Consider the following 25,119-nt stretch of genomic DNA (forward strand, 5'->3'; position numbering starts at 1 on the left):
CCCCCCAAAGGCTGTGGCTGCTGGGGGAATGAACGGAGGTTTCAAGACTGAGGATGATCGATTTTTGTTGCGTAAGGATATCAAAGGATGTGGAGCTAAGGCGGGTAAATGGAGCTGAGGTACATGTTGAATGACAGAGCAAGCTCGAGGGGCTGAATGGCCTACTCCTGTTCCTATGTTCCTATCCGAGATCCTTAAGAGGTAGGCACCCTCCCTCCAAGATTGCACTGCAGCAACTTGACACGGCTTCTTCGGCAGCACCTCCCAAACCTGCGACCTCCTTCATCGTCGCTGGGTCAAAACCTTGGAACTCCCGAGCTAACAACATTATGGGAGTACTGTCACCGCACAGACTGCAGCGGTTCAATATAGCGGCTCACCACCACCTTCTCAAGGACAATTAGGGATGGGCAAGAAATGCCGGCCTTGCAGCGATGCCAACTCCCATGAACGAATAAAAGAAAAATTGTCTATGTCCTGTGTTTTTTTGGAAGGTGCGGACTCCTGCCTCAGCCAGACAGCCATTGTTCGTACGTCAGTCTAAACAGTGAGATTAGTGAGGCTACCGAGTCTGTGAGGACATGGGTGTTGTCCATCTGCGGAATAACAGGGAGCCTACACCACTCTCCTCACATGATGTATTGCAGTGTTTTCCCCTCCTGCCTTTTCATTCCTCTCTTCAAGGGTTAAATTAGGAGGACACGGTTGCATAAACATGGCTTGTATTCCCTTGAGTGTAGAAGATTGAGGGGTGATCTGATCGAGGTGTTTATGTTAAAGAATTCTGTAAGGTAGATAGAGAGAAACTCTTTCTGTCTGTCCTCATCACGGTTTCCCACACGTGCACGCTTTCCAGCAAGGAGTTACCAGATAGCAATTCGGACTGGGAGCTCGGGCCGATTTCCCCCCCGACCCCCGACTCCCACAGCCCACTGGGCCAAGGCCAGTTGCAGCAACCTTGCCACCCTGGCTGAGATCAACACGGAAGGGGAACTGAAGTGAGGACCTTTTGATCTGTGTGGTTCAGTCACACAACTGGCCTTTACCAATTGAGCCTTTGGGGAGTTGGCGTTAAAGATATTGTAAGGGGTGGTTTTCGGGCGGGTCAACTTTCCCTTCTGACCTTATATGAGTGGTTTTGAATCGCTCCCACACCCTTGGTTCTAGATTCTGGAATTATGAAGGGACTGTGACAGACTTGGACAGACAATCGGTTTCAAGGTAGGAAGCAGGTATGGCTTTATTGTGTTTAAAAGGAAGTAAAAGGCACACCTTTAATAATACACACAGAATAGTAATACCAATACACACTGAGGGGTACAACACATTGAATAAATTGTCAACATACAGCCTGTGGGGAAAAGAATACAGCTTAAACTCTAAATGGGGTAAAGAGGAGAATGCAGATACATTTACACAAGTTATCCCAGCCTCCCCCTCCCAATTCCCCTAACTAACTAAGTTATAGCTCTGGGGGTTCAAGGGCCATGCTCACCAATCCCTTTTGACAATTGCCGGTGAATCGCGGTTTTGGGGTTTGCTGCACTTGGCCTTCTAGGCGAGCCGTACCCCGGATGGAGGAGAGGACTTCGGACTGCGTAGTCTTCAGTTGGGGTGAGTCCGTTGATGCGTTTTGGATGTATGGGGTAAATACCCACTTTCTTTGGTTAGGAATAGTTTTAGTTAGTCCTTTTTGGTAATTTCTCACCCGTTGGTCATTCAGAAGTAGATTATCGAGTGGAAATAAATGTCGATTCTTCGGTTTTTGCTGAGTTGGTTTCAGTTGGTCGTTTCGCTGGTTGTGGTGGCCCGGGTTGTGAATTTGGTTGCTGACAACCTTCCGTTTCGTGGGCCTCGTGCTCGGTCGGCCCTTGATGATGTCTTGTAGTTTTCTTCACTACTCCATTTCTTCACTCCCCACCTCTCCAACTCAGTCTACCTTCCTGGGGCCAATTTTAACCCTACCTGCCCGAAAGCAACTGGGCGGGTGGGCGGTTAAAAACAAGGGGCTTACTTACCCGCCCCAAACCTGACCCTTTCCCAACATTGCCAATTCTAACCGGTAGGGGGTTGAGAGGCTCATTTTAATCAGGCGGTGGATGGGTGGGTTGTGGGGGGGGAGGGGGGCTCAGTGCTTTATGCAGATCAGAGTCCCGTTCCTCCGGGGTCTGAGCGGGCAAGCCGCCCGGGCTCTCCCGCTGGGCTGAAGCAGGTCGCCAAGTGTTAGATGAGGTCCTTACTACTAGGGGGATCAAGGGGTATGGCGAGAAAGCAGGAATGGGGTACTGAAGTTGAATGTTCAGCCATGAACTCATTGAATGGCGGTGCAGGCTAGAAGGGCCGAATGGCCTGCTCCTGCACCTATTTTCTATGTTTCTATGTTTCTATGAAGTGGCGAGGAGACCCTACAGTGTGGGGTATGGAGGAGCAGGCGTGCGCTCCACCAGGCACAGCAAGGAAAGTCACAGCCTCCCTCTGCCTCAGATTCTCTGACCTCCCAATCCTCACCCAAAAAACGCCCGTGGTATTCCCACTTGCTGGTGAGCCTGCCTTCCTCTCCCGCCCTTTGGTTAGTGTCATGTATTCTACTGTCATTGTAATCCATGTATAAACTGACCTAAGTTGTACACCGTGACAACACTGACCACTAGGTGGTGAACTTGTGGGAGACACTCCTAACCTGGACTTTCAGGTATAAAAGGGGAAGCTCCACCCATCTTCTCCACTTTAGTGCTGGTGAATAAAGGTTACTGGTCACAGAGTGACCTTCTCTCAAGTATGGGCCTCGTGTGCATTTATACTGTATAGTAAGGACATATTATTGGCGACGAGAAACTGGGATTTAAACCACGCGAGCATGGCCACTAGCAGCACAGACAAGAGGTACTGTGTCAGTGAAGATTGGGATGATTTTATTGAGACACTACAGCAAAGTTTCATCACCAAGGAATGGTTGGGACAGGATTCGGCCGACAAACGCAGGGCTCATCTCCCGACGGTTTGTGGATCCAGGACCTACTCCCTGATGAAGGACCTTCTAGTGCCAGAGAAGCCGGCGGGCAAGACTTTTGAAGAGCTCAGTAAGTTGATCGGGGAACACTTTAAACTGGTGAGCAGCATGCACATGGCGAGACACCGGTTTTACATGCACCGGCGGCGAGAAGGGCAAAGCGTTCCAGACTTCGTGGCAGACCTCCGGTGACTGGTGAGACTATGTAAGCTCCCAGGTGCATGCACAGCGGAAATGCTGCGAGACTTTTTTATTGAGGGCATCGGGCACGCTGGGGTTTTCAGGAAACTGATTGAGACCAAAGACTTGACCCTGGAAACGGCGGCTTTGATGGCCCAGACATTTATCTCAGGGGAGGAAGAAACCAGAATGATGTTTGACAAAAATCTTGGTTTAAATGCAGCAAATGGACAGGGAGTCAACATTGTTAATGTGGCACAGTTCTCCAGGCAGACAGGGGCAATCGGACATGCCCGAGCATGTAGTCGAACCCAAAGGGGGAATTCAACAGAGACAATGGCTAACTGAACGGCGATTCATGCCATCTCAAGGAACAATGTGGCCAGTAATGGGGCCATCAGCACCTGTCAATGGTGCGTTTAAGGACAGTTACAGAGACAGTCAGAGACGATCGACTGGTAATGGACCTTTTGTTTCCAACAACGGCTCATGTTGGAGGTGTTGAGGCAAACACACAGCCAGAGCTTGCAGGTATCAGCAATATACCTGCAGTAATTGCAACGTCAGCAGTCACTTGGCACATATGTGCAGGAAGCCTGCAGCCAGGTTGATGTACGAGGAGGACGGGCCCGATGTAAGCCCTACGAGGCCAAATGAACACTGGGGGAAATCGCTGGAAGCTGAAGTTCAGCGAGTTCATGTGGAGCACATATACAGTTCATACACCAGGACGCCACCGATAATGATGAATATGCTCCTCAATGGCATCCCAGTATCAATGGAGCTAGACACAGGGGCCAGCCAGTCCCTGATGAGTATCAAACAGTTCGACAAATTTGGGCGTCCAAGGCCAGGAGGCCAAAATTATTGCCGATAGACGCACAGCTACGGACATATACAAAGGAGATCATTCCGGTGCTAGGCAGCGCCACGGTAGTCATGACCCACAAAGATTCGGAGAAAAGGTTGCCACTCTGGATTGTCCTGGGGGATGGTCCCGCACTGCTGGGGAGGAGTTGGCTTGCTGTCATGAACTGGAAATGGGGTGATGTCAATGCAATTTCTCCTGTGGAGCGAATAGTATGCTCACAGGTTCAGGACAAATTTGACTCACTATTTCAACCCGGCATTGGCACTTTCATGGGGACCAAGTTAGTGATTCACATAAACCTGGACGCCAGGCCAGTACACCACAAGGCCAGAGTGGTGCCGTACGTGATGCGGGGAAAAATAGAAGGCGAATTGGACAGCCTGCTGAGGGAAGGCATCATCTCGCCAGTCGAATTCAGTGACTGGGCGAGCCCGATTGTGCCGGTGCTCAAGGTGGATGGGTCGGTCATGATATGTGGTGATTACAAGGCCACCATCAATCGGGTGTCACTCCAAGACCAGTACCTGCTACCGAGAGCGGAGGACCTCTTTGCGACGCTATCCGGTGGCAAACTTTTTTCAAAATTGGACCTGACCTCAGCTTACATGACCCAGGAGCTGGCGAGTGAGTCAAAGAAGCTGACCACCATCACGACACACAAGGGGTTGTTTGAGTACAACAGATATCCGTTCGGGATTCGCTCGGCCGCCGCGATCTTTGAACGATACATGGAAAGTCTCCTCAAGTCGATTCCAAGGACGGTGGTTTTTCAAGACAACATCCTCATCACGGGTTACGATACTGAAGAACACCTCCACAACCTGGAGGAGGTGCTACGCAGACTGGACCGGGTAGGTCTGCCACTGAAAAAGGCGAAGTGCGTCTTCCTAGCTCCAGAGGTAGAATTCCTGGGGATGAGGATAGCAGCAGACGGGATCAGACTTACTGTGTCCTAAACGGAAGCGATCCAGAGAGCACCCAGACCCAGTAACACGACGGAGCTGTGTTCATTCCTGGGGCTCCTGAACTATTTTGGTAACTTTCTTCCCAAATTGAGCACGCTGTTAGAGCCGCTACACGTGCTCCTACGCAAAGGTCGCAAATGGGTCTGGGGGGGCAGCCAGGAAAGGGCTATTGACAGAGCACTCAATTTGTTATGCTCCAATAATCTGTTAACGCTATATGACCCATGTAAAAAACTTGTGTTAACGTGCGATGCGTCGTCCTATGGGGTCGGGCGTGTGTTGCAGCATGTGAATGCCAAGGGTCAGTTACAGCCGGTAGCTTATGCCTCCAGAAGTCTGTCCCAGGCAGAAAGGGTTACGGGATGGTAGAAAAGCAAGCGCTTGCCTGTGTATATGCAGTAAAAAAAAAATGCACCAGTACCTGTTTGGCAAGAAATTTGAGCTGGAGACAGATCACAAATCCCTAATGTCCCTTTTGGCCGACAACAAGGCCATAAATGCAAATGTGTCGGCCCGCATATAGAGGTGGGCACTCAAGTTAGCCGCCTATGACTATACAATTCGGCACAGACCGGGCACTGAAAATTGCGCCGATGCACTCAGCAGGCTCCCACTAGCCACCACTGAGGGAGCAATCAAACATGCTGCTGAGATGGTCATGGCTGTTGAAGCTTTCGGAAGCGAAGTCTCACCCGTGACAGCCCGTCAGATCAAAGTCTGGACAAATAGAGACCCACTACTGTCTTTAGTCAAGAAATGTGTCCTGAATGGGGACTGGGCAGCCACTTACGGGGCATGCCCTGAGGAATTTAAACCATTTCACAGGCGCAAGGATGAACTCTCGATTTAGGCCGATTGCCTACTATGGGGAAACCGATTAGTCATGCCCCAGATGGGCAGAGAGGCGTTCATCCGAGAACTCCACAATGAGCACCCAGGTCACACATTTGGTGGCCAGGGATAGATGCAGACCTGGAACTTTGTGTTCGCAGGTGCAACACGTGTGCCCAGCTGGGCAATGTGCCCAGGGAAGCCCCCCTTAGCCCCTGGTCCTGGCCCGCCAAGCCATGGTCACGCATCCATGTGGACTATGCAGGTCCTTTCATGCGAAAAATGTTTTTGGTTGTAGTAGACACCTACTCCAAATGGATCGAGTGTGACATTCTCAATTCAAGCACATCATCGGCCACGGTAGAAAGTCTACGGGCAATGTTCGCCGCCCATGGTCTACCGGACATCTTGGTCAGCGACAAGCATTGAATTCCAGGACTTCATGGCAGGAAATGGTATCAACCATGTCAGAACGGCACCGTTCAAGCCGGCCTCAAACGGCCAGGCAGAACGAGCAGTGCAGATAATCAAACAGGGGATGCTCAGAATCCAAGAGGGTTCCCTACAAAGCCGCTTATCACGCCTCCTGTTGGCCAATAGATCCCGACCACACTCATTCACAGGGGTTCCACCCGCAGAGCTGGTAATGAAAAGGACGCTCAAAACCAGGTTATCCCTTATACACCCCACCATGAAAGAAATTGTTGAGAGTAGGCACCGGTCACATTGTGACTACCATGACGGAATGCGAGGGCACGATGTATTGATGTCAATGACCCTGTCTTTGTCCTCAACTACTCTGCAGGGTCCAAATGGCTCGCAGATACTGTGATTGCCAAAGAGGGGAATAGGATTCTAGTAGTTAAACTTACCAATGGACAAATGTGCCGCAAACACGTGGATCAAACAAAAAGGAGGTTCAGCAACCCCATAGAAGAAGCAGAGGAAGAACACGATGTACAGTTCACTCCACCACAGGTGACCGAACACCGGAACCGAGTGGAGGAGAGCCCAGTCACTGTGGGCAGTCCGGACAGGCTGAGGCACCACAAACAGCAGACACTCAGGCCAGCGCCCAACAACCGGAGCCCCAACTCAGGCGCTCTACAAGGGAGCGTAAACCACCAGAGAGACTTAACCTGTGATCCCAATAAGACTTTTGGGGAGGGGAGGTGATGTCATGTATTCAACTATCATTGTAATCCATGTATAAACTGACCTAAGTTGTACACCGTGAGAACACTGACCACTAGGTGGTGAACTTGTGGGAGACACTCCTAACCTGGACTTTCAGATATAAAAGGGGAAGCTCCACCCATCTTCTCCACTTTAGTGCTGGAATAAAGGTTACTGGTCACAGAGTAACCTTCTCTCAAGTATGGGCCTCATGTGCATTTATACTGTATAGTAAGGACATATTAGTTAGCTTCTGCTTTGCACCCTCTGAGACCCACCATTGCACCGGCGGCGTGAAGGTGAGGCCCAGCAGTTAGAATTGCCCAAAGCCTCCCGCTGGAATGTGCAAGTTCAAAATCCTGCCGTTCTAATCCAGCCTCGGGTGTTACGGTTGAAATCTCCTCTCGGTGACAGCAGTGAGTTATCCACTTTGGTGGGAAAAACGAAAGAAGCAGAATATTTGTGGAATGGCGAGAGACTGGGAAATGTTTGCAGTTAGAGGGACCTGGATGTCCTTGTAGAAAGTTAACATGCAGGGACAACAAGCAATTAGGAAAGCAAAAGGTTTGTTAGCTTTTGTTACAAAGGGATTAGAGTATAACAGTAAAGAAGTCTTACTACAATTATACAGGGCATTGCTGAGGCCATACCTGGAGCACTGTGTACAGTTCTGGTCTCTTTACCTAAGGAAAGACAAACTTGCCTTCGAGTGAGTGCAACAAAGGTTCACCAGACTGATTCCTGGGATGAGGGGATTGCCCTAAGAGGAGCGATTGAGTAGACTAGGCCTCTCTTCCCTAGAATTTAGAAGAATGAGAGGTGATCTAATTGAAACAAATAACATTCTTAAGGGGCTTGACAGGGTTAATGCTGAGAAAATGTTTCCCCTGGCTGGGGAATCTAGAACACGGGGTCACAGTCTCAGAATAAGGAGTTCGCCACTTAGGTCTGAGATGAGGAGAAATCTCTTCACTCAAAGGGTTGTGAATCTTTGGAATTCTCTACCCAAGAGAGCTGTGGATGCTCAGTCGTTGATTATATTCAAGACAGAGGTTGTTAGATTTTTGGGGAACTAAGGGAATCAAAGGATATGGGGATGGTGCCAGAAGGTGGAATTGAGATAGAAGATCATCCATGGTCTTGGTGAATGGCGGAGCAGGCTCAAAAGGCCAAATGGCTTACTCCAGCTCCTATTTCTTATGTTCTTATGTTCCAGTAAGGGTCCTAAATGAAATGGGCTTGAATAGTCGCCATCCATTTTCCAATGGGTACAAGTCCGCAGACCAAAACCACCATTCATTCTGAGAGGTCAGCAGGCGGCTGGTGTGGGAAATGGTAATATCGCACACGTGCAGTGGGGGAACTCTGTGTGAAGGTGGCGGTTAAGCTACATTCCTGGTGGAGTGTTGATGGAGTTTCACTCTACGTTAATCACTGCGTGATCTGCGCTGTAGTGTTGGAAGGGCAATATAAAGGTAGCTTTAATCTGCATTTCACCCATGCTGTTCATAACTAGGAATGTTTGATGTGCAATGTAGAGGGAGTTAGTCTCGGCATCTTAGCTGACTGTACACACTGGGAATGTATTCATCATCATATCATCATCATAGGCAGTCCCTCGGAATCGAGGAAGACTTGCTTTCACTCTTAAAAATGAGTCCTTAGGTGGCTGAACAGTCCAATACGAGAACCACAGTCCCAGTCACAGGTGGGACAGATAGTCATTGAGGAAAAGGGTGGGTGGGACTGGTTTGCCGCACTCTCTTTCCGCTGCCTGCGCTTGATTTCTGCATGCTCTCGGCGATGAGACTCGAGGTGCTCAGCGCCCTCCCGGATGCACTTTCTCCACTTAGGGCGGACTTTGGCCAAGGACTCCCAGGTGTCAGTGGGGATGTTGCACTTTTTCAGTCAGGCTTTGAGGGTATCCCTGTAACGTTTCCTCTGCCCACATTTGGCTCGTTTGCCATGAAGGAGTTCCGAGTAGAGTGCTTGCTTTGGGAGTCTCGTGTCTGGCATGCGAATGATGTGGCCTGCCCAGCGGAGCTGGTCGAATGTGGTCAGTGCTTCAATGCTGGGGATGTTGGCCTGGTCGAGGACATTAATGTTGGTGCACCTGTCTCTCCAGGGGATTTGTAGGATCTTGGGGAGACATCGTTGATGGTATTTCTCCAGTGACTTGAGGTGTCTACTATACATGGTCCATGTCTCTGAGCCATACAAGAGGGCGGGTATCACTACAGCCCTGTAGACCATGAGCTTGGTGGCAGTTTTGAGGGCCTGGTCTTCAAACACTCTTTTCCTCAGGCAGCCGATGGCTCCACTGGCGCACTGGAGGTGGTGTTGAATCTCGTTGTCAATGTCTGCTCTTGTTGATAATAGGCTCCCGAGGTACAGGAAATGGTTCACGTTGTCCAGGGACGCGCCATGGATCTTGATGACTGGGGGGCAGTGCTGTGCGGCGAGGACAGGCTGGTTGAGGACTTTTGTCTTACGGGTGTTTAGCGTAAGGCCTATGCTTTCGTACGCCTCAGTAAATACATCGACTATGTCCTGGAATTCAGCCTCTGTATTTGCGCAGATGCACATGTGGGAATGTATTATGGATGTCGTGAAGGGAGTTCTACTGTGCAGCTCTGCTGTACATGACCTGGGATTGCAGATGGGGGCGATGTAGAAAGAGATTTGCTCCACCTTTACCCTCTGATGTACGGAACCCGCCAGGTCTTGATGGAGCTCTTACGGAAAGAGCTTTACTATGTCAAGAATGTGGAACTCATTATCACAAGAAGTAGTTGTGGCGAGTAGCATAGGTGTCTTTAAGGGGAAGCTAGATAAACACATAAAGGAGAAAGGAATAGAAGATTATGTTGATTGGGTTGGACGAAGCTCGTGTGGAGCATAAACATCGGCACGGACCAGTTGGACTGAATTACCTGTTTCTGTGCTGTTGACATGATGCACCTCGATCTGTCTGACTTGAGCTGTACGTGGCCTGGGAGTGTGTAATGGGCAATGTAGAGGGAGATTTACTCTGCATGTTAACTCGAGCTACAATGTCTTGACACCAACAATGGGACTAAAAATAGAGACGGAGAGGAGGCACTCCAGAACACTAATCCCCTGACACTGAGAAATGGCTCCCCTCCCAAGAAATTAAATGAAATTGGAAAGCAAACACAACAAAAGAAAAAGGAGAAACTCTAATGAAGGATGCGACACATAGCCAAAGGGTTAGTTGTCTGTTCGTTGGACAGGAAGAGAAAAATCTCTTTTCCAGCACAGGCAGAATTCTCAGAGGAATCAGAAAAGGTTGGGAAGGCTGTCTACACCTTGCCTTGAGTTAAACAAGAGCCAGCTGATCGCGGTCCAACACTCTGTTGGCTGCACTCTGAGTATAATAGATGGTCTATCCCTTTTGGGCCCATCACTTTAAAATGACAGGAAACCCAACATTTTTCACTCCCTCAGCACAGACCATTTTCTTGCCATTAAAAGGTCCAGCCAGTGGTCATAAACTCCATCCATTCTTGCAGCCCCCCAGACAAGTGCAGGGAAAGATTTACAATCAGCACGAGTGCGCTATGAATGGCACTCCGCAATGAAATATATCCGCTCTCCAGTTAACCCTGGGGTTACTAGATGTGGATCAGGAGCAGTGGTTATAGCATAGAAATCTAATCGAGGGGATCATATGGTCTAAATATAGAATAATGGATACCTGGGAGTGATTACAGACAGGAATCTAATCGAGGGGTTCAGGTGGTTAATATATAGAATAATGGATACCTGGGAGTGATTACAGACTGGAATCTAATTGAGGGGTTCAGGTGGTTAATATATAGAATAATGGATACCTGGGAGTGATTACAGACAGGAATCTAATCAAGGGGTTCAGGTGGTTAATATATAGAATAATGGATACCTGGGAGTGATTACAGACTGGAATCTAATCAAGGGGTTCAGGTGGTTAATATATAGAATAATGGATACCTGGGAGTGATTACAGACTGGAATCTAATTGAGGGGTTCAGGTGGTTAATATATAGAATAATGGATACCTGGGAGTGATTACAGACAGGAATCTAATCGAGGGGTTCAGATGGTTTGTAAATAGATGCCTGAAGGGAGCTTACTACTACCAGGGGACTGTCCTGCCCTCTTCCTCACATTGTGTGGCCTTTAAATAGCCTGTTTGAGAAAAGAGGGTTACATGGTTAGCAAGATAGTGGGAGGATATGAAATAGGTAAAAAGGGTGAAGAGTTCATCTCAGTTTCTGAGTGACAGTTTGTACTGTAATGTATTGCAGCTGAACTTGCAGTTTTCCAGGTTAAATTGCTTCTCGTTATATTGAGTGCTGGCTGCAGAAGTCATTGTCTATCACAGTGCCTGAAACATCAGTTACAGAAGGGAAATTAAATTCAGATTACAGCAGGAATGCACAAACTGCCTCTGAAAACAATGAGACTTTAACATGGATTGAGGCCAGGGTAGCCAGCATACTGGCTGTTTATACAGTGAGCTGCTACAGGGACAAGGGATTAAATAAACTGAGAATTCAATTGAATCCCGTTGGTCCCTCGCTCCTTTCTGATACACCTAAATACTTATCACTTGATAATTATATTTTAGAGAGAGGTATGATGTGTAACCTGGGCTGTTGCCCCGCTTATCTGCAATATTTCTTGTAGGGAGGGAATATGATGCAGCTCCTGCAATTCTTCAAATGCTTATTTATATTTGTAACTTGATTATCCCCTAACCCATAGAGCTTAGAAGCAACACTGAGCGTTGAGTGTGCAAACCCTCGGGTTATTTTTATGAAATTACTTTTTCTACTGTTTTAAAGGAGTCTTTAATATACTTTTTTTTGAACAGGTTGAAAGCACCATTAAAGTCCAAGCAACTTCACTGATTGGATTAAGTGTTCATACACTGAAATCGCACAGCGCCATTTGTAGGTTGATGTTACTGTTGCTGTGTTATGCATCAGCCTTTGACAGAGATATTGTCCAGGCAACTAACCATAGATAACTGCCAGCCACTTCCTCTGAATGCCAAAAGGAAATATGGCCGATTGCCAAAGTTGTTTTGTGCTAACTATGCCGAGCCATTGCAACATATGACACATTCGGACACTGCATTATTGGGATAGCGTGACATTGCATCCGCACTGGGATACTATTACACTGGGACACTGGGACACGGTCACACTGGGGCACAGTCACACTGGGACACGGTCACACTGGGACACGGTCACACTGGGACACTGTCACACTGAGACACGGTCACACTGGGACACTGGGACACGGTCACATGGGACACTGTCACACTGGGACACTGTCACACTGGGACACTGTCACACTGGAACACGGTCACACTGGAACACTGGGACATTGTCACACTGGGACACTGTCACACTGTCACACTGGACACTCACACTGGGACATGGTCACACTGAGACACTGTCACACTGGAACACTGGGACACTGTCACATTGGACACTGTCACACTGGGGCACTGTCACACTGGGGCACTGTCACACTGGGACACGGTCACACTGAGAAACGGTCATACTGGGACACTGTCATACTGGAACACTGTCACACTGGGACACGGTCACACTGGGACACTGTCACGCTGGGACACTGGACACTGTCACACTGGGACACTGTCACACTGGGACACTGTCACACTGGGTACTGTCACACTGGGACATGGTCACACTGAGACACTGTCACACTGTCATACTGGAATACTGGGACACTGTCACACTGGGACATTCACACTGGGACACTGACACTGTCACACTGGGACACTGTCACATTGGGACACGGTCACACTGTCACACTGAGGCACTGTCACATTGGAACACTGGGACACTGGGACACTGTCACACTGGAACACTGGGTCACTTTCACACTGGAACACTGTCACGCTGGGACACTGTCACGCTGGGACACTGTCACATTGGAACACTGGGGCACGGTCACACTGGGACACTGTCACACTGGGACACTGGGACACTGTCACACTGGGACACGGTCACACTGGGACACTGTCACACTGGGTACTGTCACACTGGGACATGGTCACACTGAGACACTGTCACACTGTCATACTGGAATACTGGGACACTGTCACACTGGGACATTCACACTGGGACACTGACACTGTCACACTGGGACACTGTCACATTGGGACACGGTCACACTGTCACACTGAGGCACTGTCACATTGGAACACTGGGACACTGGGACACTGTCACACTGGAACACTGGGTCACTTTCACACTGGAACACTGTCACGCTGGGACACTGTCACGCTGGGACACTGTCACATTGGAACACTGGGGCACGGTCACACTGGGACACTGTCACACTGGGACACTGGGACACTGTCACACTGGGACACGGTCACACTGAGACACTGTCACACTGGGATACTGGGACACTGTCACACTGGGACACTGTCACACTGGAACACTGGGGCACTGTCACACTGGGACACTGTTATGCTGTCACACTGTCACACTGGGACACTCTCACACTGGGACACTGTCACATGGGAACACATATTGGCACATTTGCACATTGTCGCATTGGGACATCACTTACCCCGTTTCTCTGGAGTTTTCACCAATCTCCCACTGAAGTTATGGCAGACCATTGGTAGAACCACTATGAAATTTACTGGTGAAGTGTTCTACCTGAAGATTTTGTTGAGCTTGTCGAGTGTTGTACAAATCAAAGCTGGACACATATTCCATTTGTTCCAGTGTATAGAATATAAGTGGACTAAATTCAACTCGGCTCAGTTGGTAGCACTCTTTCCTCTGGAGCAGACTGTTGTGAGATTAAGCCACAGTTTGGCTCCTGAGAGCATAATCTAGGATGTGGTACTGAGGGAATGCTGCATTGTGGGAGCTGTTGTCTCTTGGATGGGACATTAATCCATGAACCCTGCTGTTTGTGGGACCAGCATGTGCACAAAGTGGCTGAAGCATTGGCTAACAGAAAGAAAATGACTCAGAATGGTCATTCATGGGAATTCATTGTACATGAAGTGTTTCTTGGAGCCACAGAAAGACTTGCATTTATGTAACACCTTTCAGGACGTCCCAAACACTTTATAACCAAGGAGGTACTTTTTGAAATGTAGTTCTTTTGTAATATAGGAAACTCAGCAGCCAACTTGAGCACAGCAAGATTCCACACACAGCACTGTGATACTGACTCGATAATCTGTTTTTGAGAGTTGGTTGAGGGATAAGTATTGGCCAGGACACCAGGGAGATCTTTCCTGCTGTTCTTCAAAATAGTGCCATGGGATTTTTTATGTCGATCTGAGAGAGCAGACGGGGCCTCGGCTCCACGTTTCATCCTAAAGTCGGCACCTCCGACAGTGCAGCACTCCCTCAGTACTAAACTGGCATGTCAGTCTGAATTAAGTGCTCAAGTTCCTGGAGTGGGCCTTCAACCCACCACCTTCTGAACCAGAGGCGAGAGTGCAACCCACTGAGCTGACACACAATGATGTGCTTTTTAAAATGCAAATGCCTTTCTTCTCATCACCTCCCACTGTATGGATTCCTGGTGTCCTGCCTTCCCATATTACATTCACTTCCTTTGTGTACACCTCCAAGGCACTAAATCCCCACCTGTTTTAAAATGCTTCACCGCAAATCCAATCTGGATGTCAGTTACCAATTGTTTGGCACACTCAATGGGCTCAAGTTTCGGCCGCCCGCTAGAACGGCGCACATCGGAGAGGCCCGCCTAATTTATCGAACAGAAATTGCGCCGAATACTTACCTCGCGATTCTCAGATAGCTGTAGTCCCATTTCCACCTCGGCGCGGCGCAGCAGGAGCTGCTGGGGGCGGAGCTACAGCCCGGCTCCGAAAACAGTGCCGGCAGCTGCACGTGTGCGCAGTAGCTGCCGGCGTCCTGTCTCCGGGGCGACAACCCTATCCCAGGCCGAAGGGACGTCGCCCCTAGCCCGCCCGGCCTCTCGCTGAGGGCGGGCGCCCGCCCGAAGAGACGTCGGCAGCCCGGCATCGGCTGCATGCGGGACCCGCCCGAAGTCCGCGGCATGGCCCGGCTTCCTCGTCGTTGGCGGGGCCCACCTACCCGCATCTCGCTGGGGCGGGCCTTGCCTGAAGAGTCGGCGGCGGCAGCAACAGCCCGGCATCAGCTGCGTGCGGGGCTTCTTCTTCATCGTCTTCTCTCTCTCCCCCCCCCCCCCCCCCATCTTCTCTTCCCCCTCCCACCCCCCTCTTCTCCCTGGTGCTGCAGTAGGTGAGTAGAAATATTTTTTTATTTATTGAGTGATTTTTAATTTTTTTTACATTTTTAATTTTTTAATTTATTTGGATTGATTTATTGATTTATTTATCATTTATTATTGTTGATGGCTCTTTATTTGTAAAAGTGAAGTGTTTAATGTTTACAAACACCCCTTCCCCCTACCCCCCCCCTCCCCCCTACCCCCCCCCTCCCCCCTACCCCCCCCTCCCCCCCTCCATCTTTCGTTCCATGCGCCTGATTTCCAAATGTAGGCAAGGTTTTTCTGAGCGTACAAAAATCTACACTTACTCCATTCTAAGTTAGTTTGGAGTAAGTTTTTGCTGCCTAAACTTGCAAAACAGGCGTAAGTGGCCGGACACGTCCCCTTTTGAAAAGAAAATCTGTTCTAAAATGAAACGATTCTAACTCACTAGAACTGGAGCAAACGAAAGGCCGAGGATTGCAATTTCTAAGATACTCCATTCGAAACTAGATGCTCCAAAAAAATTGGGAGCAACTCAGGCCGAAACTTGACCCCAGTGTAGCCAGACGTTCTGCCAGATTTCATCCTTTGGGCAACCCCCGGAGGAGAAATTTGGGAGCTAACTTTTAAAAGTTTGTAAAATTAGCACCAGGCGCTCATGGGTTCAAACTTTTAAAAAATTCAGCATTTGCGCTCCAGGAAGGAAGTGGAGCGCTAAATCAGACGCACCACTTCCTTCCTGGAACGCAGTCGGCAGCAGGCTGGGCGGTGAGTGGAGCAGCGCAGCACACTGGGCCGTACAGCGATGCCGCGTTGAAAAGCTCCTTCCCTCCCTTAAAGAGAAGGCCCATCGCTGCAGGCTCCGCAAAGAACAAAAAAACTTACTTTCTCCAAGACAACAGCCTCGATGCCGCCCGATCAGCCCGGCACTCGAGCAGAATGTTGCGCTGATCGATCGCGGGCAGGAACCCGCGAAAAAAGCTGCAAGAGAGAAGGTCATTTTGTTTTTTTAACTTACGTCGGCAATCTTGCCTTTAAGCATCGCCTCGGTAACGGCCGGCCGGCCGGCCGAAGCACGCCTCCTGTAGCGATGCGCACGACGATGACGTCACGATCTCCGGGCGGAGGAGATCGGGGTGTAGTACTGTACCGCCGCCGCAATACTCCCGGCGAATTTAGCGGGAGTCGCTGATCTCGCCGCGTCCGGTCGCAAACCCATTTGCGTCCTGTTATCGCCCCCCCCCCCCGGAGGCACTAACGGGAGGCGCAAAGGAGCCCAATTTCTCCCCCCCTGGTGTGCAACCTTATTTTTTTTCCCCCTCTCAAAAACGACTCCCTGTTTCTGTTTAGATTGAAGTGCTGAATGAATGATTAAATGAGTTGTGTGGGCAGGAATTTGTAAATGGGCTATTTTTGTCTGCAAAGTCTAGCTGTCCTGCTCCAAGCATAACATTTGTCTTGGCATTGTGGGGCTCTGCATTTATCAGGATTTGAGTGTATAGTTTCCTGCAGTAGTTGCAGTGGTTTGATCTGAGATAATAACCAGACATGACACTGTCAACGGGACCATTACAGAAAAGACCGTTCTTTTCTTTTTACTGATTTTCGTCCCCTCACTTGCTGAAAACACTGGCCGGGCTGCTGTGACACCTGCCTCCCTCTGGCGACCATTCTTCACGTTTACAACTGAATTGTGGCGGGCATCACGGCCGATCCCAATTCCGATCTGGCTCTTATCGCACGACCCCACACACACTTTCCGCTAGGGAGTCGCCGAGGAGCTGATGTTATGGTACAAAACACAATGCTACAGACTGGAAATGGCTGTTGGTGCTGTTATGTTCTGAACATGTCAAATTCTGATTTCTGCTATTTTAGTGCACACATTTAGATTAGACAGGTTGCCACCTAAAGTGCTGGAGAGAACATTTTCACGTGGGCACGCTGTTTGTAAGAAAATAGCGCAGAAATGTCAGTTGTAAACAGTAAAAGTGTACTTGTGAAATTTGGAAATGAATTGCAATCTGAGGAACTCTTTTATCCGGAAGCCTACATCGAGCTGCATCACTCCTTGAAAGCCTGCATTGTATTGTGCTGACTCAGCATGGTTACTGCCGTTTCACTGATGACTCTTTCAGTATCAGCTTCCCTGACCTCAGACGTGCACAGTCTCCGTGACCTCATCTGTATTTCTGTGGTCTGGACTCTTGCAGAACAGAATTGGAGGCACCGTTTGGAATGAGATAGACGACCTCCGAGCCTTCAACACGCTCGACCTAGAAGATTTCGAGAAGATGTTCTCGGCCTACCAGAGGCAGCAGGTAGGCTCTCTCTCTCCATTTGCATTGAACCAGTGAGATAGAAAGAGCAAGTATCAGGAATTTCATTCAATGCAGAGTACGTTCAATAAATGGTCTTTGGCAAATCATGACAGGTTTTGGTAGAGTGAATAAGGAGAAACTGTTTCTCGTGGCAGGAGAGTCAGTAACCAGAGCACACAGATTTAAAGTATTCGGCAAAAGAACCAGAGGTGAGATGAGGAGCATTTTTTTTTACGCAGGATGTTGTTATGAATTGAAATGCACTGCCTGAAAGGGTGGTGGAAGCAAATTCAATAGTAACTTTAAAAAGGTAATTGGATAAATATTTGAAGGAGAAAAAATTGCAGGGGAACTAATTGGATCACTCTTTCAAAGAGCCACACAGGCCCAATGGGCCGAATGGCCTCCCTTCTCTGCTGTCCCATTCTATGATTGCCCTTGATTCAGACAGGTTGGTTGAGTTGCCCGGATTGCATGTGCTGACAGTGACTGCTGAAGGACAGGGCTCATGTGCGCGGGAGTAGGTTATTAGGTTTTAACCAGAGGGATTCCTAGTTTAAATGTCCTTACTGCCAAATATCTACTGCTGAGTAATTCCCTTGAGCATGGATTTATTTGAAGTCGGCCCTGGTATACCCAATTGTGAAATGGGTATGAGTGTTGTTGTAATATCCTGCATGGAAAGGGTGGTTCCTGTCTCCAGGAATTTTACATTCCTCGCCCCAAGTCTATGAAAGAAAGATGGGCAGTCCTCTTATGACTGCCCTTTGATTAGGGTTCATAAGATGGGTTTGGATGAAGAAGGCCCTCTAGCCCATTTGATCTGAATTTTCCAGAATACCAAATGTACCATCTCTCTATTTAAGCTTCAAGTACCCTAAACCTGTGCCCTCTTGATCTACCTCCCTGTGTAACTGATGTGATATTAAAATTACTAAAATATTCCTGATATTTGAGTAGCTTCAATACTGTGCTTTTCTTAGCACTTTAACGCCTAATCCGCAAACCTGTCAGTCCTGGGGAGAAAGGAGTTTCCTTGGATCTGTCGGCAGCCTAACAGTTAAAACATGAGATTGCCGGGGTCCTTGTTCTGTGAGGGAGCAGTTGTCTGAGAGCGAGTTGACTGGTTGCATCACACTTTCAGGCGTCTGGTACTGTGCATGCAGAAAGATCCATATAAGGCAGCCATTTTCCTCTGCTTCTCCCCTCTCTCTCGCTAAGTGATGTATATCTATATCTGTGTGTGTGCCTTTGTATATATAAAGGAAGAAATACAGTGTGCTGGTCCTTGAGGGAAGTCGAAGTGGCTTGACGCCTGTTAATCTAAATCCATCGTTGCATTTTTACATAATGTTTATGTGCCAGTGTAAAATGTATGCAGATAGTTTATCAAACCCTGACATTTGGCTTGCCTGCTCCATTTTTGGCATAGTGAACATTCAGCAATTGCACAAGGCAGTCAAGGCAAGATGTCCTTTTCTGCTTTGAATGGGGGAGGCGGCGGGGTTAAACTTCTTGCATCATTTAAAATTCGAATGTTCAAAGAGGAATCTTTTAAAAGATTAAATCCATTCGGTCTGTTTTTACGGTCCATTGAATAACAGTTTTTTTGTTGCCTTTTTTTGCTATCACCACTTCAATCCCCATATAAGGCCATGTATTGACGGGGCCTCATTTGTGCGGCTCTGCAGGCCTGTGAATCACTTGAGTCCAGTTTGACAGGCCCCTTGGCAAATAATATTCGAGGACGTGCGGCCCTGAAAACAGCTGGCACTGCGCCGTGTGACAGCTCCGTCACATCTACTCTGTGCTCTCCAAATCACAGGCTGGAGCTGGAGAGGCAGCACTTTGCCTGTCATTGATAGTCACAAACCCAACCCGAGGCTCGACCGCTGGGGCCCTGTGAAAAGGTCTTGCACGTCCACTTTCTGCTGTGTGCATGTGGTGACCACCTGCTGTGTTGACCGGGTGCCACATCACCCACATTGCACTTTCATTAATGCCTATATATATAAAAAGGTACCCAGTCACAGCACTGCTAGCAGACTGAAAAATCATACCTTTGAATCTCTTCGTCGTTCCTGTGGAAACCGGCAAGGTCGGCTGCATGGCTGCCCTCACTAGGTTTCCACTTGGCTCCATGGCAGTCGATGTGGAGAACTTCCTGAGTCAGAGGAGAGCGAGGAAGGGGGCATGGTGATGAGCTAAGGAAGCCACAATGTGGACCTAACTGAAGGAGTTAGCTGCCTCGCCCCTAACTGCGTTGACTTAGTGCTGAGGCTTGTTTGAGGCACTCAGAAAGGAGGCAGACATTTCTCGGATTCAACTGGGATGTAGAGGGAGATGAGCTTGACATCTCAGCATGACACTTACTTTCCTTTTAATTCCTCGCCTTTTCTTTGCGTCGCTTTGCTAAGAGTGCAGGAAAATGTCAATGCTGCTCAGATTGCCCCCTCCCTTTTTAGCCCATGACTAATAGTGATCAAAATGGCTGCCTGTCTGTTTGCCCTCACTGCATGAGACAACAAGTGCCCTTCATTGAAAGAAAGAAAAACCGAGAAATTACCGTTGGTGCCATTAGCAGATGGACACACAATTGCTTCCTTTGCCCACTATTTTAACACGTGCCAATCTGTTGAGCTGGGTTATTGGCTTTGCTGTAATAGCAGAGAGGTGCGTGCCATAAAAGCGAGTTACATGTTCGTATGCTAATATTGCCAACAGTAATTTCTAGGCTTTAATCCTTCATCTGTTCAATCCCACTCCTTTTATTCATTCCCTCCTCTGCAACATATCATTCTCTGGCTGATGGGGCGGTCGGACAGCCTGTTCCCAGACCTTTCTTTAATGTTGCGATTGAGGTAGCTGCCAGGAAGAGTTGGATGGGTGATTATAATTATACTTGCCTTGATGTAACACCTTGTTACGGTGAATCACTAAATTAAAGCCATATTGAAGAGCAATGCCTGTTGGACTTGTCACCTACTCTCTGGTGGAGCTGCCAAACCTCCACTACATGTCCGATTAGTAAGGACCTCGAGGGGATGGAGATGAGTGGCAATTTGGTGGCATTGTGTATTGGTGTGATGTCATATGCCATGAATGGACAGTCCAAAATAGCACGTGATAAAGATCAGATAGACACTGGTTTGTAACCTTATAACACGTTGCTTGCATGGTTGCTTTCTGCTGAACACTAACTCACCTTGGCATGTTTCATTTTTCCCTGTCCCTCGGCGACCATTCCTGCACAGGACCTGTTCACTAACACTAACCTCTCAAAACAGGTGAGTGCGAAGCCCATTCACTTTACCAGCCAGAAATCACGACCCTTCATCTACTGCGTCTTTGAGTTTGAATTTCACTGAGTTGATTATCAGACGGTATATGAACAGTTTGCCTGATGAAAAGTGTTTAACTTTTTTTTCCTGTGAATGAAACATATATGCAGAAAGAGCTCGGATCCACTGAGGATCTCTACCTCACGATGAGGAAGGTAAAGGAGCTCTCGGTGATTGATGGACGAAGGGCTCAGAACTGCGTCATTCTCTTGTCAAAGTAAGTACAAAGCTAAAAGAGTTAACTGAGCCATTTATTGTCCTCCTGGGCATTCAGTGTGTTAGTGAACCACCCCATGTAGTAATGAGCCAGAAAGCTTGGATTCCCACAAGTTGATTTCAATCAGGACAGAAGTTGGGGGCTACAGTTAACCTCATTACAACCGTGACTACATTTCAAAAGTACTTAATTGGTTGTAAAGTGCGTTGGGAAGTCCTGAGGTAGTGAAACGTGTTATATAAATGCAAGTTATTTTCTTTCTTTCCTTTCTTCCTTCTTTCTTTCTTTCTTTCCTTCTCTCTTTCCCTCTTTCCTTCTTTCTTTCCTTCTTTCTTTCTCTCTTTCTCTCTCTCTCTCTTCCTCTCTCTTTCTTGCTTTCACCTTGTTGCTTTCACCTTTCCTTCACCTTTCTTTTCTCTCTCTCTCTCTTTCTTTCTTTCCTTCTTTCCTTCTAACATAAACAGTCAGGGTTTACACCTCTGATTCTATGAGAAAGAAAGAACTTGCATTTGTAGAGCATCTTTCACATCCTCAGAACCTCCCAATGTGATTCACAGAAAATGACTTGTTTCGGAAATGTAGATAATGCTGTTATGTACTCAAACGTGGCAGACAATGTGTGCACAGCAAGGTCCCTCAAATATGACGTGAATGGCCAGTTAATCTATTTTTGATGGTGTTGTTTGAGGGATGAAGGTTGGCTGGGACACTCTGCATCCTTTCAGATTAGTACCATGGGGTCTTTTACGTCCACCCAGAGAAGCAAAATGGGGCTTTGGTTTAATGTCTCATCCGAACGACGCCATCTCTGTCAATACTGCACTCCCTTCAATCCTGCACTCCCTTCAATCCTGCACTAAAATATCAGCCAACATTATATGCTCAAGTCCCGGAGTGGGGCTCGAACCCACAATCTTCTTGACAGAGAGGTGAGCGCGATATCATTAATGACCACTTGTGCAAAGTGTCTGGTGAGGACAGGATGTGATGCCATACCCTGCTAACAGTCAGAATCTCACACATTAAGAATGGTCATTTGCGTGGGGTTACTGGAGGACCAGGCCCTGTGGAGCAAGCGTCAGTACTTCCAAGAGTGGAAGGGGAAAATAATTGAAGTCCTTTGGTAAGGAAAAGGAGTCAGTATCCAGCAGCACCAGTAATAATTCATTGCAAAAAAAACCTAACTGTACACAATCCATTATCCCACTAAGGTTGTTTAATGTTGCAGCCTTGGATCCAGAATTCTGTCTAGTGTCTCCATCTGGTTGTGTGATATAACACAGCCTATGCAGTTCTGCTATACATTCATTATCAAAATTTTATAGCCAAAATAGAAGATGGTCTGGCCTCAAAAAACAATCATAATTTAAAAGTGTCTGTATTTTCATTGCACTTGACGTATAAACAGAAGAGTCAGTGCTATGTTTAACCCATCAGTTAAAAAGCCAATTAAAAACATTTGGTGTGAGCTTCCCCAATCCCTCAATTAATAGAAGAAGCTCCCGAAGCTATACAGACCAGCCTGGTCGTAAATTTGCCCATTTTGTGCTGAGTAAACTAATCTCAGCTGGGCTACCAGTGAGGTCCTGCAATTGACCCCGGGTCCCTCGGCTGGAGATGGGGGTGGGGGCAGAAATCAGCCAGAGTCCTTGCTCCTGATCTCGATATCTTGACCCTGTTGGAAAATGCACGTGTCTGGTCATTATTTTGAGGATGTAATCAGGTGAGGCTTCCACAGCCTGATAGTCTGCTGATGGTCAACTCTCAAGGCTGACTCATGAAGGATGTCCACTTGGTACTGGAGGGCTGCCAACAGCTGTGGAGCCATAGTTCCAGCAGGAGGCAGCACCCTCAGGAGTCGAGGGGAGGAAATGGAGGAAATACCACTTTGATCTACAAGGTGTTTCTTTGTTTTTCCTTCTTCCTCCAGACTTAGTACCAGCATCAGCCAAGATGGTTTGGCCAGCCAAGGTGAGCCTTGGTTTAATGTCTTATCCAAAAGACTGCACCTCTGGTAATGCAGTACTTCCCTAGTACTGCACTGAAGTGCCATTCTGGATTTTGTAGTGAGGCTTCAACCCACAACATTCTGACTCCGAGGTGAGAGTGATTCCAACTGAGCCATGGCTGAAGCCCTGGAAGTTTAGCCTACGGTTGTTCAGGAGATTGAATACATTGAGGAATGTCCCCGCCAGTGCAGATTGTGAGGAGTCTGTTGGAAGGAGTGGGTTTGAAGAACTGAATGGCTTTTTCTCATTCCAAATGTTCTTATGTCCTGTTAGGTTAAAGTTGTCCAATGAGGAAATCAAGCACGCAATCTTGCAGATGGATGAACAAGAGGACTTGGCGAAGGATATGCTAGAACAAGTAAGAACACAAGTCCTTCTGGAACTATGTGAAGTAGACAAAATGGAATAGAATGGAGCATGCTTGGGTACACACGAGCACAAGGTTGAATACCACATTCAGTTGCATTTTCTTGGTCTGTGCTGAATGAACTGGTCTCAACCAGATCATAATATGGGTGCCATAACTTAGTACCTAAAGCTTAACGGGAGAAAATCGGGCAATCTATTAATCACTATCAGTGGACCCTGCTGGAGAGTGTGTGGCTATCGGAGGAGGAATAGCTTGGGTTCAGCTGTGATTGCCTTACATAGAAACATAGAAACATAGAAAATAGGTGCAGGAGCAGGCCATTCAGCCCTTCTAGCCTGCACCGCCATTCAATGAGTTCATGGCTGAACATGAAACTTCAGTACCCCCTTCCTGCTTTCTCGCCATAACCCTTGATCCCCCGAGTAGTAAGGACTTCATCTAACTCCCTTTTGAATATATTTAGTGAATTGGCCTCAACTACTTTCTGTGGTAGAGAATTCCACAGGTTCACCACTCTCTGGGTGAAGAAGTTTCTCCTCATCTCGGTCCTAAATGGCTTACCCCTTATCCTCAGACTGTGACCCCTGGTTCTGGACTTCCCCAACATTGGGAACATTCTTTCTGCATCTAACCTGTCTAAACCTGTCAGAATTTTAAACGTTTCTATGAGGTCCCCTCTCATTCTTCTGAACTCCAGTGAATACAAGCCCAGTTGATCCAACCTTTCTTGATAGGTCAGTCCCGCCATCCCGGGAATCAGTCTGGTGAACCTTCGCTGCACTCCCTCAATAGCAAGAATGTCCTTCCTCAAGTTAGGAGACCAAAACTGTACACAATACTCCAGGTGTGGCCTCACCAAGGCCCTGTACAACTGTAGCAACACCTCCCTGCCCCTGTATTCAAATCCCCTCGCTATGAAGGCCAACATGCCATTTGCTTTCTTAACCGCCTGCTGTACCTGCATGCTAACCTTCAATGACTGATGTACCATGACACCCAGGTCTCGTTGCACCTTCCCTTTTCCTAATCTGTCACCATTCAGATAATAGTCTGTCTCTCTGTTTTTACCACCAAAGTGGATAACCTCGCATTTATCCACATTATACTTCATCTGCCATGCATTTGCCCACTCACCTAACCTATCCAAGTCACTCTGCAGCCTAATAGCATCCTCCTCGCAGCTCACACTGCCACCCAACTTAGTATCATCCGCAAATTTGGAGATACTGCATTTAATCCCCTCGTCTAAATCATTAATGTACAATGTAAACAGCTGGGGCTCCAGCACAGAACCTTGCGGCACTCCACTAGTCACTGCCTGCCATTCTGAAAAGTACCCGTTTACTCCTACTCTTTGCTTCCTGTCTGACAACCAGTTCTCAATCCACGTCAGCACACTACCCCCAATCCCATGTGCTTTAACTTTGCACATTAATCTCTTGTGTGGGACCTTGTCGAAAGCCTTCTGAAAGTCCAAATATACCACATCAACTGGTTCTCCTTTGTCCACTTTACTGGAAACATCCTCAAAAAATTCCAGAAGATTTGTCAAGCATGATT

General features: G+C 47.9%; 1 protein-coding gene across 5 annotated transcripts in view; it reads left to right on the top strand.

The window, feature by feature from the left end:
* The window catches only part of daam2 (dishevelled associated activator of morphogenesis 2), a 397,560-nt gene that overhangs the window by 280,474 nt on the left and 91,967 nt on the right, over positions 1-25,119 (top strand). For all 5 annotated transcript variants that reach the window (XM_070885703.1, XM_070885707.1, XM_070885704.1 and 2 more), the window contains exons 15-17: positions 17,515-17,622; positions 21,074-21,180; positions 23,463-23,547. In XM_070885703.1, coding sequence (XP_070741804.1) covers positions 17,515-17,622; positions 21,074-21,180; positions 23,463-23,547 — 300 coding nt within the window. The remainder of the gene's footprint in view (positions 1-17,514; positions 17,623-21,073; positions 21,181-23,462; positions 23,548-25,119) is intronic.

The sequence above is a fragment of the Pristiophorus japonicus genome, chromosome 7, assembly GCF_044704955.1.
Source record: "Pristiophorus japonicus isolate sPriJap1 chromosome 7, sPriJap1.hap1, whole genome shotgun sequence".
Taxonomy (NCBI): Eukaryota; Metazoa; Chordata; class Chondrichthyes; family Pristiophoridae; genus Pristiophorus; species Pristiophorus japonicus.